Source organism: Eschrichtius robustus, chromosome 3, assembly GCF_028021215.1.
Source record: "Eschrichtius robustus isolate mEscRob2 chromosome 3, mEscRob2.pri, whole genome shotgun sequence".
NCBI lineage: Eukaryota > Metazoa > Chordata > Mammalia > Artiodactyla > Eschrichtiidae > Eschrichtius > Eschrichtius robustus.
The window spans coordinates 48,343,835-48,361,805 of NC_090826.1; the positions used below are offsets into that span (position 1 = coordinate 48,343,835).

General features: G+C 45.8%; 1 protein-coding gene across 1 annotated transcript in view; it reads left to right on the plus strand.

Annotated features, from left to right (window-relative positions):
- The window catches only part of C8A (complement C8 alpha chain), a 65,204-nt gene extending 53,438 nt beyond the window's left edge, over nt 1-11,766 (plus strand). The window contains exons 8-11 of the mRNA XM_068539974.1: nt 1,655-1,786; nt 2,926-3,083; nt 7,217-7,439; nt 11,139-11,766. Coding sequence (XP_068396075.1) covers nt 1,655-1,786; nt 2,926-3,083; nt 7,217-7,439; nt 11,139-11,290 — 665 coding nt within the window. The 3' untranslated portion in view covers nt 11,291-11,766. The remainder of the gene's footprint in view (nt 1-1,654; nt 1,787-2,925; nt 3,084-7,216; nt 7,440-11,138) is intronic.
- The last annotated feature ends 6,205 nt before the right edge of the window (nt 11,767-17,971 follow it).

Sequence of the window (17,971 nt, forward strand, 5' to 3'; positions counted from 1 at the left end):
GATCTCTTTATGTTTTAAGGCTGAATAATTATTTTATATATAAATGGGATATATATATGTGATATATATATATATAGGGTATATATGTGGAATATATATAGGGTATATATGTGGAATATATATATAGGGTATATATGTGGGATATATAGAGAGTATATACATATATACACACAATTTTATATATAATAATTATATATTTATTATATATAATTATTATCTATTTTATTTATATATTATATATAATAATATATATTAAAATTACATATAAAAATTATATATATGTATATATAATTATATCTATAATAATTTCTTTATCCATTCATCTGAGTGGCTGGGATTTAAATTCAGGATTCCTGACTTGTAAGATTCTTTCCATTAGAAGCCCTTACCAAAGGACTCTTGGCATTCATTTATTCACTCATTTTTTTCATTCATCAATCATTTATTCTGAGAATACTCACTGAGCTCCGCCCCCATGGCAGACATCGTGCTGCTAGGCCAACAAGAGAGTGGTGAATAAGATGCCAGTCCTTGACCCCATAGAGTCTGCAGTTTCATGCGAAGGCCGGCAGGTAAACTTGCTGCCTGATACTCCCTTAAAAATATTGAATCTAATCCTTAGCTTAACTGAATTACAACCTAAATTATTTTTCCTTTGTGGTTGCCAGAATAAGACACTGACTGGTCATAATTATTGTATAGTTGCAGTGAAAAGTAATGACATGTTGCCAAGGCAAACTCCAGTTCACAACCTTCAGAAGACTTTAGCTACAGAGGGAGCTGAACTCTGCAGCAATGGTCAATATCTTGCTCCAGTCTGCTTTGCTACCCTTATCTTGCCAGCTGACCAAGGGTTGGAAACCTAGCTCTGTTCACCTACAGGCTGTGGGATCGGGGAAAAATGCTGTTATTCCTTTGAGAATTATGTTCCTCATCTGCAAAATGCAGATTCCTCAGCAACTCCTCAGATGGAGACAGAGAAAATTAATGCGGGCCTCACAGTTCTCATGGGGCCAGAAGTCAAGGAGCCTCCCCAGGGAGATCTATCCATCTTCTGACAGCACTCTGGCCTCTCTGGGGTGCAAACAGGACCTGGGCAAAAAGAATTGGGACACATATGATCAGTCAGACCTAAACAAAGCACATGCGTAGCTCTGAAGAAAGAGGGAAGTGTTCTGATCCAAAAATGCTTCATGGAAGAAATGATATTTGAATTGGAGCTTGAGTAGACTTTAGAAAGATGGTGAAAAAGGAGAGAGGAAGGGGCAACAAATGCAAAATTGGTGCCAATCTTGGGCCAGGCACTGTGCTAGGCACAGGGGTATATGGAGATGGATGAGATAGAATCACTGTCTCAAGGAGGCTCCGTGGAGAATGTGCAAAGGAAAGGGAACAAGCACTTTTGACCAACTAGTGTGTGCAATACATATTCCTTCTCGTTTCAAGAATATTTGCACTGGAACCATAGAGAAGAGAACACTGAAACTGGGTTAAAGAACTGGGATTTCAACCCAGATCTCTTAGACTGCGAAATAGAAGCTAGCTTTTACTACTGTGAGCTAGTGAGCTGTGAGCTACTACCATGAGCTGGTTGTACCGTATTTACGGTCTTTCAGCGTCTCAGCATTCTATGTTTCTCTACCCCCTGTTGCAGGTGTTACCAGCAATGATATCAAGACATGCTTTGGAAGCTCTTTTGGCATCGACTATGACTATACAGATACAACACAAATTGGAGGACGTTTATCAGGAGAAGCTTGTAAAAAATTTGGAGGTGGCAAAATGGGCAAGTATTTAGTAATGGGCTTCCCAAAAAGAGAAGCCAGATTTTCCCTTGGACACAAAATCGGGGCATGTACACTATTCCCCCCCCCCCACCAACTGATTCCATTTCAGTCAATGGTCATACTGCATATCTGCTGAACACCCCAAACCAATGACCTGTAGTGGCCTTAGTTTGAATTCTGCATGGGCTGAGATCACCTTAGAAACACTTGACTTCGTATGGTGCACCCTTCTAGATTTCAAGCGCTAGACAAAGATCTAAGTAAGAGCTGGGATGAAAGGAATGTGCAGATGGAACCTGGAAAGCCGACTGTTGAGATAAAGTCCCATGAGGTACAGTCCAGAGGGAGGAAACAAGTTTGCTGAGAGAGAAAAATGTGGTTACCAAGTCCAAGCTCAAAGAATAATTATTAGAGAAGGACTGTACAAGAATATTTTCTAACATCTCCCGCACAGGTCACTACGGGTGTTCATGTATTCATTCATTCATTCAACCTGTATTGAGTAATTTTTTCCAGGTGGGAGACACAGAGGATGCAGGGATGACGAAATAGTTTATAGTACAGTGGATCAGTACATGAGGTTCAAGTTACTCCCATTGCATTGGGCTACTCATGTCTCAGGGCCTTAGGTCAAATCCTTCTCTCTGATGCCCTTCCCTCCTCCTTCCACTTACCTGCCAAGATTTATCCATTCTTCTAGATAACTCACCTTTTTTCCTGACCACCTCCCCACTGCTACTATAGATCTGACCACATCTTTCTCTGCACCCCTACTGAGAGAGAAATCTGTCATAGCACATACAATATTTGATTGAACTTATTTGGCATATAGCAGGCACCAAGTAAACATTTGACATAAATATTTGAATAAATGAATGAATGAATCATCATCCATTTTCCCATCTTCTCCCTCCTCCATGTTGGGTTGGGCTGTCTTCCCAGTGTCTGCTCTAATCCAAAGGATGGGTCTATTTCCAAGTCTTGGTGCTTCTTTTCTGCCTTGCTCTGCTAGTTAACCGAGCAAGGTAGAAGAATGGGAGACAGCTCCAAGGAGAGCACTTAAACTCTGTTCCAAATCTCATTAGCAGAGCTTGGCATTTTAGGAAATGAGCTAATGTGGTTATTCTCTTGATGGCAGTCGGTGACGAGAAGACAGTGGGTGTGGAAGACATCATTTCTCTGGTGCAAGGTGGCAGCTCTGGCTGGGGTGGTGGCTTGACACAAGACAGGAGCATTGTTACGTACCGTTCCTGGGGGAGGTCATTAAAGTATAATCCTGCTGTTATTGATTTTGAGGTAAGTCTTTTCGCAGTTGAAGAAACTCTACGTTCACGAGGAATGAAAGTGAAGCAGACCAGATCATTTCATATTTCTTATTATAAGCCCATCAGAGAACAAGATTAAATGTAACGGCACGCTGAACTGGTGGCCTTCCCCGTCTGACTACAGGGATACGTGACTCTAGACTCAGGCCACAGGAGAGCTGGGATCACAAGCTTACTATCCGGTCAGGGCCTAGTTTTACACTCGTAGCCCCAGAATTTCTTCAGGATTAAGCCACCTTATAAAAATAACAACTCACATACATAAAACACTTCAAAAATCACATCTGTTAAGTTGGAGGTTGGCAAACGTTTTCTGTAAAGGACCAGAGAGTAAATATTTTAGGCTCTGTGGGCCACGTACAGTCCCTTTCATACAAGTTCTTCTTCTACTTTTTTTTTTTTTTTTTTTGCAATCTTGTAAAAATCATTCTTAGCTCAAAGGCCATACAGAAACAAGCCGTGGGCTGAGTATGATTTCTAGCTATAGTTTGCTGCCCCTGCTCTACGTGATCTCATCACAATGACCTCTGGCACAGATGGGATTCTCCCCATTGAAAAATTAGGAAACTGAGGCTCCAAGTCATCAAGTGAATCGTTTCAGGTCACAGAGCTCATATGTGGCAGTACCTGGATCCGAGACCTTTGGACTTAATGTCCAGTTCTCTCTTCCCTCTATCCTAGAACCTGCCTTAAAGCCATGGTTCTCAGCCACCGGGGTCAATTTTGCTCCCCTAGGAGACATTTGGCAATGTCTGAAGACATTTTTGATCGTCACAACTGAGTGACAATCTAGTGACAATCTACTCTAGTGGGTAGAGGCCAGGGATGCTCCTAAACACCCCCTAATCCACAGGACAGCCGCCCACAGCAAAGAAATATCTGGCCCCTAGTGTCCATAGCGCCAAAATTGAGAAAGCTTGCCTTAAATCTCTAACCCCACAAAGGAAGTAAAATTGTATTCAAACTGCAAAGGAAGTGGATTGTTCTACCAGTATTGTCACACTATTCAATTCATATGCAAGGGTAGTTCATTAGAAAAAAAGAGTTATATTTTGGGCTTTTAAATAAAATAGTATTGTTTTCTTGTCCATTTTCCCTGACCTTGCTCATTTTCTATAGATAGTTAAAAATCCCAGGTGTGGATACATTCCTTCTCTTAAAATATATACCAACAGTTAAACCTAAAAATCTATTATAACACCCTCTTCTCTATGAAGAAAGAGGTCAGATGGATTAACGCTGATTGCATTTCTTCTCCAATAAATAAGGGACCATTTTCACGCACCTGTAATTCACATAGGGTCTAAAAATTGCTATCATCAGGCTATTAGTGATTTGGGCAAAACTGTAAAATTGCTATCAGGAATAACATATAAACTTTCATGGTCAAGAGGTGAGCTCTTTGTTTGCCTTGAGCAAAACTTCCAAGGGGAAGACTGACATTCGTGACTTGGAGGAGACCCAATTCTGTCTTTTGGGAAAGAGAGCCTGGGTATGGGGTGAAAAAGATATAGTTTGGCTCATGGGTCAGCCACCTTTTTGATGTGTGACCTTGGATGAGTCACTTCATTTTCTGAGCTCCCGTTTTCTGCTCTGTAATATGGGGATAATAAAATGTTACATCCCAAGGTTAGGGAGAGAGAAGTGAGTACTTAGTAAATGTCAGCTGAGGAAGCAGGTTTGTGGAGGTTGAGTTAGCTGGCCAAATCTCAGAGCTGGGAAATGGCACAGCCCAACTGGAGCCAAGACTGACTGACGCTAACGTTCATGATCCCTTCGCAGCCCATGATGCCCCCTGGAAGGTTGGATTCGAAACATGAGGCTGTTGGCAGGTCATAGAGCAGGGGAGTGACACAGATAGAGCTGTGCTTTGAAAGGAAAATGCTCACAGAGGTATGAAGGATGAAGGAGAGAGAGACAGACAGACAGACAGACTATGGCCAGGGAGAGGAAGCCAGTTAGGGAGTTATTTGGAACCTGGAGCTCAGAGTGGAGTCTTATTCATTTGCCTATTCCAGAGCTTAGCAGTGCCTATTTATGGCAGGTGCTTAGATTGAGTGAACATAGGATCTTGCTATGTGATGATGCTGTTATGGTATATATTATTATATGTTATACGTTATGTTATAGTGTGTTGATATCATACTACTTGCCTTCTCTGAATCTTTCCTCTCATTTGTAAAATGGGAACAAGACCGTTGCCAGTATCTTTTCAAGCTCTAACATTTTAAGAATCATTTCTCCATCCCTCTTCCCTCTTTAAGTTTCACGGCCCTTTCCAATCCTCTTCATGAGGATTTGGGGAAGAGAAAGGAGAGATGGGGGTCTGAGTGCTGACCTCCACTGGAAGGTCAAAGGGAAGTTGCCCGATGGAACTTCTTCTCTGGAACTTCTCTGGAACTAAGAGTCATCTTTAACCGGGGCAGCCCTTTCTGTACTGATTTCCTAACAATGGGGCCAAATCCCCTGAACTTCCAGTAATGGTCTTCTCCCCTTGGCTGGGGGCCCAGCCAGTCCTGACATGACCAGCCTGGTGACCTCAGGCACAGCCCCTGGCCACAGGTCAAGGTTTGTTTGCCACGGGTCTTTCTGTACACATTTCCAGGAACCCATTCAAAGCATGGCGAGTGCCCTACTGACCTCTGATTCTTGAGAAGTGAGTTTGCTCCAGTGGGGCTCAGTCCCATCTCTGAATGGCTCTGTGACCTTGGCAAATCCCTCCCCTCTCAGAGCCTCAGGTTACTCTCCTGTAAAATGAGAGATCTGGAAAAGAGACTTCATTTTATGGTTATGTGTTAAAATATATAGCTTTATAAGCATGCTGAAGATAACCATATATACATGCAATTTGAAAAATGTAGGCTTTTTTTTTTTTTTTACTATCATCACTCTAATAAAAATGGTGCTTTATTTTATACTGTTCTTCCTCTTTGCAGTGGTATCTCACATTCATTACTTCTTTAGATCCTCATGTGAATTCTAAGAAGTAGGTTATTATTCCCATTTTATAGATAACAGGACTCAGGCTTGGGGGGGGGGGCAATTACGAGTTCTGGGCCACACAGCTGGGAAGTGAGCAGCATTTATTTAGCTTTGACTATGTGACAGGCCTTCCCCATCTCTCAACTTTAATCCTCACAATAAACCTGGAGTGTAGGACTATTGTTCTCACTTTACAGATGAGGAAGGAAGTCTTCACCTGTAATGGGACAGAGATCACACAGCTAGAAGTTACAGAGCTGGGATCTGAAGCCAGATTTTCTAGCTCCAGCGTCAATGCTTTTTGCTACATCTACTACTTCCCAACCAGGGATTGACTCCCCCATCCCCCCGCCCCAGGCGACATCTGGCAATGTCAGGAGACAGTTTTGGTTTTCATGACTAGAAGGTGCTACTGGCATCTAGTGCGCAGAGGCCAGCAAGGCTGCTAAACACCCTACAATGCGCAGGCCAGCCTGCCCCTGTCAACAAAGAATTGTCCAGCAGGAAATGCAATAGTGCCAAGGTTAAGAAACCCTAGACTACGGTCCTGCCTAGAATGGGCATATGTGAATGACTCCGCCACCATCATCCCCCCAACACCCTCAAATACACACAGGCAAACACCACATTCACACCATTAGGGGCGGTGCTCAGCAGTGGCAACACAACTGCGTTAAGGACTTTATTAATTCCTGCAATGAAGGTTGACAATAAAAGACACACACACGCACACAAACATATAAATACTTTATACGCTTCCTGATTCCTAAAAGTGCTGGAGCGGGGCGGATGAGTTGGCACAGATAGCTTCTGGGCTCTTGTCTTCCTCTGGGACCACAGGTTTCAAAGTTAAGTAGGTTGGTGTTCAGCATGGTCCACTGTGTGCTCCTGAGCTGGTCACTCAAACACTTTTGAGCCTCTGCTTCTTCATCCATGGGTTGGGGGATTTCGTACTCGCTCCACAGAGTGGCTGCCAGGATACAATACAACTGGATAAAGTTGAGTGTCTGGCTCTGTGTCTGGCATGTAGCAGGCCTTCCAGAAGCTTGAAGGCCAGTTCTTGGGCTCTGGGAAGCTGGACAGAGCCCAGGGAGGGGCTCTCTGTTCTTTTTGTGCCCACAGTTGCAGCCCATCCATGAGATACTGCGGCACACGAACCTGGGGCCTCTGGAGACCAAGCGCCAGAACCTGCGGCGAGCCTTGGACCAGTACCTGATGGAATTCAATGCCTGCCGCTGTGGGCCCTGCTTCAACAATGGGAAGCCCATCCTCGATGGTACCAGCTGCACATGTCAGTGCCCCCTGGGTCGCCATGGCCTTGCCTGTGAGCAAATGGAGGCAGAGGGTAAGACCCGTGCATCCTCACTCAGGTTCTAGCCTATCTCGGCTTAGAGGGGCCAGCACAGAAAGGACCTTTGGGGTTCCCAGCCTCTCTGTTCTATGCCCTCTTGCCCACTGCTCTAGGAACACACATTCTGAGCTTTATGGCTGACCCCCTACATTTACTGGTTTTTATGCTTTCTCCTTGCCATTAGGACCCTCTCAGATGAGGACTGTTTTTTACCAGGGTGTATATGGACAACAGGATTCATTTCTGGAGGGATGTATTCGTTTCCTAGGGCTGCCATAACAAATTACCAAAAGCTGGGTGGCTTAAAGCAATGTAAATTTATTGTCTCACACTTTTGGACATTAGAAATCCCAAATCCAGGTGTACTGGCTAGGTTGCTTTCTTCTGGAGGCTCTGTGGGAGAATCTGTTCTCTCTCCTAGCCTCTGGTATGAGTCAGCAATGCCCGGCATTCCTTGGCTTGTAGCTGCACCATTCCAATCTCTGCCTCTGTCTTCACATGGTGTTCTCCACTCTACGCCTCTGTTTTCTCTCTTATAAAAATACTAGTCATTGGATTAGGACCTATCCTAATCCAGCATGACATCATCTTGACTTGAGTTTATCTGCAAAGATCCTATATCCAAATAAGGTAACATTCACAGGTAATGGAGTTTGAACTTCAACCTATCTTTTGGGGGACACAATTCAACCCACTACAAGGGATAAGTAAGTTGTCATTATAGCACAAGGAGTCATGACTAAAAACAAGGTTGGGGGCAAGTAACATAAAGTTTAATGTTTCAACGTTTAAACATATTAAGCTGCAGCACAAACCAACTGGTATCAGAAAAGAAGGTTCTCAAACAAGGGTTAGAAATCCATGTCCCTTAAAGAGGAAGAAGCCTAGAGACCTGGGTGTGAATCTCAGCTATTTCACTAACTTACTGAGATACCAGTGAATTGTTTCTTCTTTCTGGGGCCTGTCTTTCTCATCTATGTTTCCCTTTGAGCTCCAAGAATCTCTATGCATGTTCTAATCTCTAAGCTTCCAATTTTCCATGCATACTTGGTACATAGAATGATGGCAGAAATATGGGCTACCAAATCAATGTATAAATCAATCTCATTTGGCAACTGCAATGAAGAAAATGTAAAGGAAAAAAAAAAAGTCTGGAACACAAACTGCTGAAGCACAGTGGAGATGATGGGATAGGAGCCTGGTTTTAAAATGAGATGACGGTGGGTTACAATTTTCTCATTGGGAGAGTCGTTCTAAATGGGAGGCAGGATAGCATAGCTCTGGTGTCAAATAGGCCTTCACATCCCAGTGCTGCCAATTGGCATGTTGGGTGGGCATCCCCTGTAAAATGGGGATGATATCAGTACCTACATCACAGGTTGTGTTGAGGATTAAACTAGCTAACTCGTGTGGCAAGCTCAATTCTAATAAGTAAGAAGACAGAGCCCTGTTGGTAGAAGATCTGTCCTGGGTTGGTGCCACATCTAAATCCCTCCTTTGTGAGCTGAAGGGAGTACAAATTGGGTCCCAAAAAGCTGCCTGGTATCCTGCAGGAGGAATTCTGAAAGGGGTGAGCCAGGATGGTGAGTGAATTCCAGAGTCCTTATGAAGGAGGATGCAGAGAACAAAAACCAAGCAGAACAATGACCAGGGCCAAGCCTGGTACAGTTTCCTCATGTGAATTGAAAAAAGGAACTGCCTGTTAGGTGGGTAAATTGGGAGGAACAAAGAAAACCACTCGGGGTTGGTACTGCCCAGCTCCAGACCCAGGGATTTCTTGACTTTTCAAGCAGAGTTTGGACTGGGTTTCAGCCCCCATTTGCCTCATTGGCCAGGCAACTTTCCAGAGGGACCAAAGGTCAATGAACAGAAAGAACAACAAATTCTGTACCAGGCACTATTGCAACACTTTATGTGCACGAACTCCTTTATTCCCCCAATAATGTGATGAGATAAATATCAATACTACTATCTCCCCAATTCACAGATGAGGACATGGGGGCAGGAGGAAGGCGAGATAACTCGCTGAGTCATCTAGCTGGGGAGTGTCAAAGCCAGGATTTGGACCCAGGTGGTCTGATGTTAGGACCCAAGCTCTTAACTGTTACATTCTACTAATTTACATCCTAAGAGTCTGGAAATTTGGGGGATGGGGGTAGAGGGTCTGAGATGATTGCACTGACTATCATTTTGGGGAGTGGAGAGGGAGGGTACGGCCCAGGTCACGGTTATCGGGCTGACCTGGCTTAAAGGGACAGACATGAGCTCTGCCTGGGTAATTAGAATTAGAGCATGTCAAGGGCCCTCAGAGCCAGTGACTTGCTTGGATCCCTGTTCACAGAGCATAGAGCAAAGTGAACAGGGAGTGTGGACTACCTAGAGATGCCTCTCCAATGATCCAGTGCTGGGCTTGGTGGTGGCCATGCTGAGTCATATGTACACATGATGGGCACTGGAGAAGGGGGACACAATGACAATGGTCAAGGGGGGGTGGCAGGCGCAGAGGGCTGGGTCCTCCACACAGTCCCATTTCTCCTGCATGATTACATTCAGTCAGCTGCAGGCAGCTCCCGGGTGTTCCATTAACCTTGTTCCATGCCCGAGGGGTATGGACCTCGGGTGGCCTTGGGGCTATCAGACTAAACTTTCAGCCAGACAGAGATCGATCTGGCAAGGAAGTCTAAGGCGGGGGAGTCAGCCACCATGGAGACCCATTGTCGTAGGTCCCGAGGGATTTTCCCCGCAAATCTTTGCCTGTAGGGACCGAGCCACAGAGGTGGGAGAAATAGAGAACCGTTCTGTGGCTGCCCCACCAGGGAGTGTAATGACAGAGCTGGAAGGGACTTGAAGATAATCTAATCCAATGATATTCACACTGAGATCTGAGGAAGCTTGGGGTCTCCTAGGGGCTGCCCCAGAGGAGCAGAGCAAACCTGATAGACACCCAGCTTCAAATAGAACAGCTTCACTTTCATCTGACTTCCATGCTGGGGCCCATATAAGTTTCATTTAAGAAAAAAAAAAAAAACAGTAATGAAAAAAATAATGATGAAAAATCCTACTGGATCAGTCCACCCTTTTCCTTTACAGAGGTGAAAGCTCAGGCTGAGAGAGGAGCTGGGATGGTCCAAAGGCACAGAGTCAGTAGGAGGCAGCAGCCCCAGGCTAGAGGGATTGTATAAACTGGATTTCTAGAGACAGCCCATGGTCAGTGCATGTGTTCTGATACTCTGTGCAGAGAATCTGTCACCCACCATGGCCCCATCGTTGGAGTCTGAGTGGGGTTGATTTGCAAACCTTCATTTAAAAGCCCAGCTAGCCTTTCCATAGGGGTGTCTGGCTGGCCTTTGTGAAGCTCCAGCTGGGGCGAGTTCCCTGTCTGCACATCCCCCACTGGCTCAGCGTCATTCTTCCAGAGACGCGCGCCTCCCTGCCTCTCTCCGCTATCCATCTTCCGTGGAACCGCAGGTTCCAATTTCATGAGATGGGCTCCCAGTGGCCTCTTCTCACTCCATCCAGAGTTTCAAATTAAGTGCAAGGCAGTGAGCACAGAGGTCTGGGTTGGCTACACGGAGGCATTTCCCCAAGGAGAGATTGCAGACCACTCTAGGGCAGCGGGATGGGCCTCACTCAACTATCCAAGCTGCCGCTTGTACGCTAACCTCCTTGTCCCCTGGGAAATTATCCATGCAGGAGCCAAGGCGGATGGTCACTGGGGCTGCTGGAGCTCATGGTCTGCTTGCAAATCGGGCAGCCGGGAAAGGAGGAGAGAGTGTAACAATCCTGCACCCCAGAACGGAGGCACCTCGTGTCCGGGTCACAGAGTGCAAACCCAGGCATGCTGAGGGCTCTGGGCCCAGGCTGCAGCTGAGGCAGCGGATGTCACTGCCTGCCCTGACCGCTGGATACCGACCGACTTCACTCAGCTGACAGAAGATGCCAATCAACATGGACTTTTTCTTTGTCCTGGACCAGGCCGTGCCATCAACAACCAACTGTTCTATTACCTGAAAAACTCAGTCAGTCACAACTGGGTGTTGAGCATTAATGGCTCATAGTACTTTGGATCAACTGAAAAATAAATAAATAAAAGAAAGAAAGAAAAAAAAGAAGAAATCTCGATTCATGTCTTAGAGGAACTTATAGGATGGTAGAGGCATAAGGCAGGCAGACGCTCTTGAAACTATCAGTAGCCAACAAAACAAAGTACCATGAGAACGATCTCAGTTATTTGATAACAATATTTGCTCATTTGTAGAAAACGATTATTAGTTTGTAAGATAAGCAGACATACTGAAGCAAGGAGAAAAATTAAAGATTGACTTGAGTTCCTTCAATTTTCCTTCACTGGGACTCAACATATTCTCGTATTCCTTCAATTAATCTCTCTTGTTTGCTTGAGTTCTTATCACGAATATCACCTTTCTCCCAATTAAATAATTGGCACACTAATAACGGGCTCACAGCACACTATTCTTTTCCTTCATTGCCTTTTTCATGATTAGTAATTATATATTGGGTCCCACGCCTCCTGTGACTATTTATGACCTGTCTCCCCATGGACGGTAATCTGGAGGGCAGGGATCGGCTTTGTCTGGCTCAGCACTGCGTCCCCAGAGGTGAGGGCTGTGCCTTGAATCGGAGGGAATTAACAAGCATCTGTGCAAGAAGTGAGGGAATGAACTCAAGAGTCAGTTCAAAAATGTGGTCCCTCTTCGTCAGCCTCCCAGAGTAGAATGTGGATCTGGGGGGGCCGACCAGTTCACGTGCCCGGGCCCACCTGTGGGAGAGCCAGTCACATCAGCCTGTCTCAGTGTCCCCACAGCACTCCAATCAGGCCTCAGAGAGAGAATGTGTGTGTTGCACTGACTTTTCTGTTGACCCATAGGTTTCCCCTATAGATCGTGAGCTCCTTGAAGGTGGAATCTGCGGTCCCAGTTGGTATAAGAAACATATGTTGACTGATATGTGTGTATCAGTCAACACTCCCTATCCTTCCAGAATCCTCAATCTTTTTTGGGCGATAATGAGACATACACACACACACACACACGCATGCACGCACGCACACGTGAAACAATTAGCAGCAGTTTTAGGGACACAGGAAGTGAATTGCTGAGTTAATGCCAAAATACGTGGCACACAAAATAAGTGCCAAAGGAGGCCAGGTGGAAGAGAGATTTACCTTTCTTTGTCTGTATTAAATATACAGAATGGGGGTTGACCTAGACCTTGAGGGATTTTTGAACTAGGCAGAGAGGGAAGAGAACTTTAGATAGAAAAACAGCATGTCACAAAGTTTGAACCTCAGAAAGAATATTAGGGGTGTATGTAGGTGTATATGTGTTGGAATAGGGTGTGGGAATAAAATAAGTTATATAAAATACTTAGCACAATACCTGTCACATGCAAAATTATTAGCATCACTCTTATCGTTACTATTATTATTTAAAGCTTATAGTTTAGAAGTTTGTTTCTGAACTCTTTAGATCTATCTGAAAGAAGGAAAAGACTCCCATATTCCTTCTCATCCTGTCATTAATTTACTTTTTAATTTCCATGAATAATTAATTTCCATTCGTTATTTACTGTGGAGCAGTAGTTACATCCTAGGAAGCGACGAGAGGCGGATTGGCCAGGCCAAGTGGACAGTTTACAGAGGACTTTCAAGCTTGATCTAAAAGCGGTAGTTCTCAGCCTAGGTTGCGCATGATAATCACCTGGGCAGTTTTAAAAACCCTGATGTCCAGAGGCTGCACCCCATACCAATTCAATCCGAATTTCTGCAGATGAGAGCCAGAGATCAGTAGTTTACTTCATTCAGTACCTTGTAATAACCTGTCATGGAAAAGAATCTGAAAAAGAATATATGTGTGTGTGCGTGTGTGTGTATAATAAAACTGAATCACTTTGCTGCATACTTGAAACTAACACAACATTGTAAATCAACTATACTTCAATGAATCAATCAATCAATCAATCAATCAATCAATCAATCAATCAATAAATAAATAAATAAATAAATAAATAAATAAATAAATAAAAGCTTCCCAGGCGATTCCAATGCAGCCAAGGCTGAGAATTCCTGAGGGCGGAGGAGTCATTATACGTTCACGGGGTGTGTAACAAAAGGGCACCACGGTAAGGTTTATCTGCGTACTGTATCTAATCTTAACAAGGACCTCTAAGATTTGTTTTCTGAGTCCCATTTTACAGATGAGGAAACAGAGTCTCTGCGAGGCTGAGCCTTGCGGGTCACAGAGCTGGCAGGCTGGCCAGGGTGTGAATGCAGTCCATCAAGCACGTGCTCCTCCACCTTTGCTCTGGGCTGTCAGCCAGTGGAGGGATTTTGTGTGTGGGGCGCAGAGGAGAGGGAAGAAACCAGAGGCCAGGAAGCTCATCAGGAAGTAAGTGTAGTCCTTTAGATGCGAGATGAGAACGTTGGGATTAAACAATTGCCTGGATCACCTGTGAGCCAAAACAACCAGCCGAGCGATGCCATCTTCCCATCGTCTGAGCCACAGCACCAAGGCCAGTGTCTGCCCCACTCCTCTGAGGACGCTGCATCTCCAGCAGCTTTAGAAATGACAGTACAGCGGCGGCAGTAGCAGTTTCGGCAGCAGCTACCCTTCACCAGATCAGCGCCTCTCCCTCTTCAAGGATGCCTGGCTCTCACCACGCAAAAGGCATAAAACCCATCAAATGTATTCTCCCTCAGGACTTTTCAGGAGATCTATAATCTACGGTTTTATAGGTAGCGGATGTAAAAACACGGTTTAAAGATATAATCTTCAGCTTGACAAGGTGTCTTTTGAAAAGTAAATTAATGACAGAATGAAAAGCAATAAGAAGAGGCTTTTTTCTTTTTTTCTGCTTTGAGATAGAGGAAGATCTAAAGAGTTCAGCACTCAGTGAATCTCTTCTGAGCTAGATGGCTTTAGCGTGAAGAAAATGGACAGAGAGAAAGGGTAGCCTTCAAAACCACAGTGCAGAAATGAGAGACGGCAGAGGGAAGCCACCGGGTACTGTTTGAGGAAAGGTATGTGACATAGATTAGCAGAAGCACGCTTCTCCGTGAAGAAAGTTGGGGCTTCTACCCCCTCGCTTGGGAAATGGGTGAGCACCCTGGGGAACCCTGTGCTGGGCCCCGGGCTGGGTGCTGGGGGGCCGGGAATGAATCAGACACAGTCCCAGCGCTGGAAGATTGCCTGGCCTGATGGAGGAGGCCTGTGAACCACGCCCCAGGTCCCATAGCAGCAGGAAGCCAGACAGCCTGGATAGGAGAGGAGACGAGGCCAGCAGAGTCTAGGAAATGAGTGGGAGTTTAAAAAGCAGAGAAAGGTGAAGAAGGGGCTGGACATCGCAGAGGAAATAGTATGTGCAGAGTCGAGAGGTGGGAAACCACGAGGGGGGGGGGGGGGGGTGGAAAGTAATTACTGCTCAGCTCCTGGGGGTGGTCGCTGGTACCCCTCAGGCTGGGGAGAGCTGGGTTTGGAGCATTGGTTTGGTCACTGGGCCTTTCCTGAGGGCAGCAGTATGTGGTCCTGGGGAGATTTCCACAGATGGCCACTTTCCACCCACATTCCTGCTCTCCTTGGGAGCTCCTGGTGCTTCATCACTCCACAGCCATCATTTTAAAGCACAAGAATCTTAACCTGGATTCACAAGATTTGCTCTGGTCTGATGCCAATGTACCACTCCATCTTTATTTCCCTCTGCAGACTTTATGAGCCAATAGACTGAAAATCTGTCCTCCCTAACAGGACAACAAAGCCCTGAACGCCTAGCTCTCACCTCTCTCTGACGTCACTCCCTTCCATTTACTCTTCCTGCAGTCATGCTGCTCCAGCCGCGGAAGCCTTTTTGCTATTCCTCACACATGCCAAACTCTCATGCCTCAGGACCTTTGCACCTGCTTTCTCCTCCACCTGAAATATTCATCCTCTAAAGGAGTTCATCCAAGAATCACTCCCTTGTTTCATTCACATCTCTGCTCAAATAATACCCCTCCAAAGACGTTACCCTCATTTATTTTTTCTGGTATGGCACTTATCACTACCTGAGATTATAGATTTTTTTTTCTTGGTATGCCTCCCCCCGCCATGAATATGCAAGCTTTTTCATGGCTTGATCCCCAGTATCTAGAACAGTATTTGGCCTTAGGAGGGGGTTCAATAAATATTTGTTGTATGAATGAACTGTTTCCAATTTAATCCCTCAAATAGGTTTTTTGTCCCCTCCAGGCCTTTGTACGTACTACCTGAGAAGCATCCCCACCTGCCAGCCCCCATCTTCTCCCAGCTCTTCACCAGCACCCTGCAGGGTATGGATTAGGTGTCCATTCACCCAGAAAGCCAACCCTGACCCCTTCCGCTCCCCCATACTTCATCAGGTGCTACTCCCTGATACAGAGCATTTTCCATACCCTATCACGGTAGGCAACTTATTCTGTCACTATAGTCTCCCCCACCCAGTGACACCTTGCAGGGCAGATGGGGACTCAGATTTACTTTCGGAGCCTCGGTACCTAGCATAGCACTTTAAACACCTAGGAGTTTCCCAGTAAAAGGATGCTGTTCTCTCTCTGGCCCCTCCGTGCTAGAGGCAAAGGCCCTGAAACAGTCTTTGCACAGAGCACGTAGGAAACTCGTGAGCGACAACCCCATGGAAGACGTTTTTACAGGACTCCCAGGTCCTACAATCTTCCTGGTACATCAGAGGGCAGCCCACGCTACTCTTAGAGACTGTATACATTTAAGAGAGAGCCCACCTTTTCCACCTTAGTGAACGAAAGCCCATCAAATTGGGTTAAAAATTCTGCATTCGTAGCCCAGGGGTTTTCCCCGCCCCTCTGGGAGAGAGAAAGGAAAATATGTTTCCCTTCTATATTAACAGCTTAAAATGTGAGAGAAATCCTCCCATCCTAACCTCTTTTTCACAAATGGACTTTGCTGTCCAGTGGCATGATACATGTCTGACGGATCTATTTATCCATCCTATTTCTTTAGAGATAGCAGCTAAGAAGTTTCATCTATTATTTGTCTCTCTCTCCCATTCCCATTTTCCTAACCAAGCATGTGGAGCAGTCAGTTGATGGATGGATGGTGTTTGGGATAAAAGGGGCCAGAATCAGATAGTTTTCAGGATCTGAACAAACTGGCTTATTAACAAGGAGGCCCCTTCGGCGGGAGGTGGTGGGGGAAGGAGGAGTGGACGCCAGACAATGGCCAGTGATGGATGAAGGAGCACCTGGGGTTGCAAGGTGTAGACGTAAGATAACTGGTGGCCGCAGCCTCCGATAATGGGAGCGCCTGGGCTCCAGAGCAGCCTCTTGCACAGAGGTGAATGTCAGACCAGCCTCTTGACTTCCTTTGATAATCCTCCAAGATTCACTGCTGCAAAGGCAAGTCCTATTCCCTCTCCTCTTCCTTTCCGTAAAATACAATCTCCATGCTCAACAAGGGAGAGCTGCTAGGCAGGGTACCAAGGGCCAGATGTCAGGCAGGGTTGGTTCAGCATCCAAGCATGGGAAGGCAGTTGAGCATTGCCATGTGCCAGGCACTCTGGGGTGAGAGCGGTCCCTCTGCGTATGTCGTGTCACTCAAGCTTCATGTTTGTGCCATCGATTATTGGCCCTACATTCTGACGAGGACACTGAGGCGTGGAGAGGGTAAGGGACATCATCGAGGCTTCTCAGCTAGGAAGTGGTGGTGTGGGGATTGATCCCTCTGTTCTTCTGCCGCAAAGCCTTCTAAACGGCTCTGCTTCTCCGCTGCAGGGATATGCCAGACTAGAGGCCTTTCTATCTCTCCTGTGCAAGCGGGCAGGTGGGCATGCACCCACCCTACAATGAAACTGGACCCGCTCCTGTGGCAGCAGGAAGTTGGGGAGCCCTGTGGCAGCCGCCCTTGGACTGAGGCAGTCCTGCCACTTTCGAGCTGGGTGGTCTTGGGCAAATTGCTCAGTCTCTCCGAGGCTCTGTCTCATCACCTGTCAAAGGCAGATAATAAATCCTTCCTCTTTCAGGCACTGAGAGGATTAAGCTGGATTAGGTATGTGAAAGTTCTTTATAACTGGTAATGCCCTCTGCAAATATTAGTTATTATGCTGTTACATTTTCCCTTAATAACCCAGAGCTGGGGATATAAAAGCCTTCCATGTCCTTTATCAAGCAAACGGCAGAGCTCCCAGCATTTCAGAGATTCATGCTCTCAGACACAAAACCCTCCCACACCCAGGTATCCTGAGCTGTGTTCAAGCTTCCAGGACCACTGCCAAACGACACTGCCTGGCCCGTGCCCCACGGATGCCGCAGCTCCTTCACGGGGACACCGGTGCAAGCTACAGTTGCCAAGGTTTCCCAAAAGCACAGTTTGCATTTATTTTGTTTAATTCTTACATTGTGTTTCAGCCTCCTCCTAAATGCGTTTGTTTTCAAAAAGAGCCACGAGGGGAAGTTCAGCCCACAAATAAGAATATAATTATTACACAGTTTAGCCATGCCTGGACGTCACCCCGATATTCAC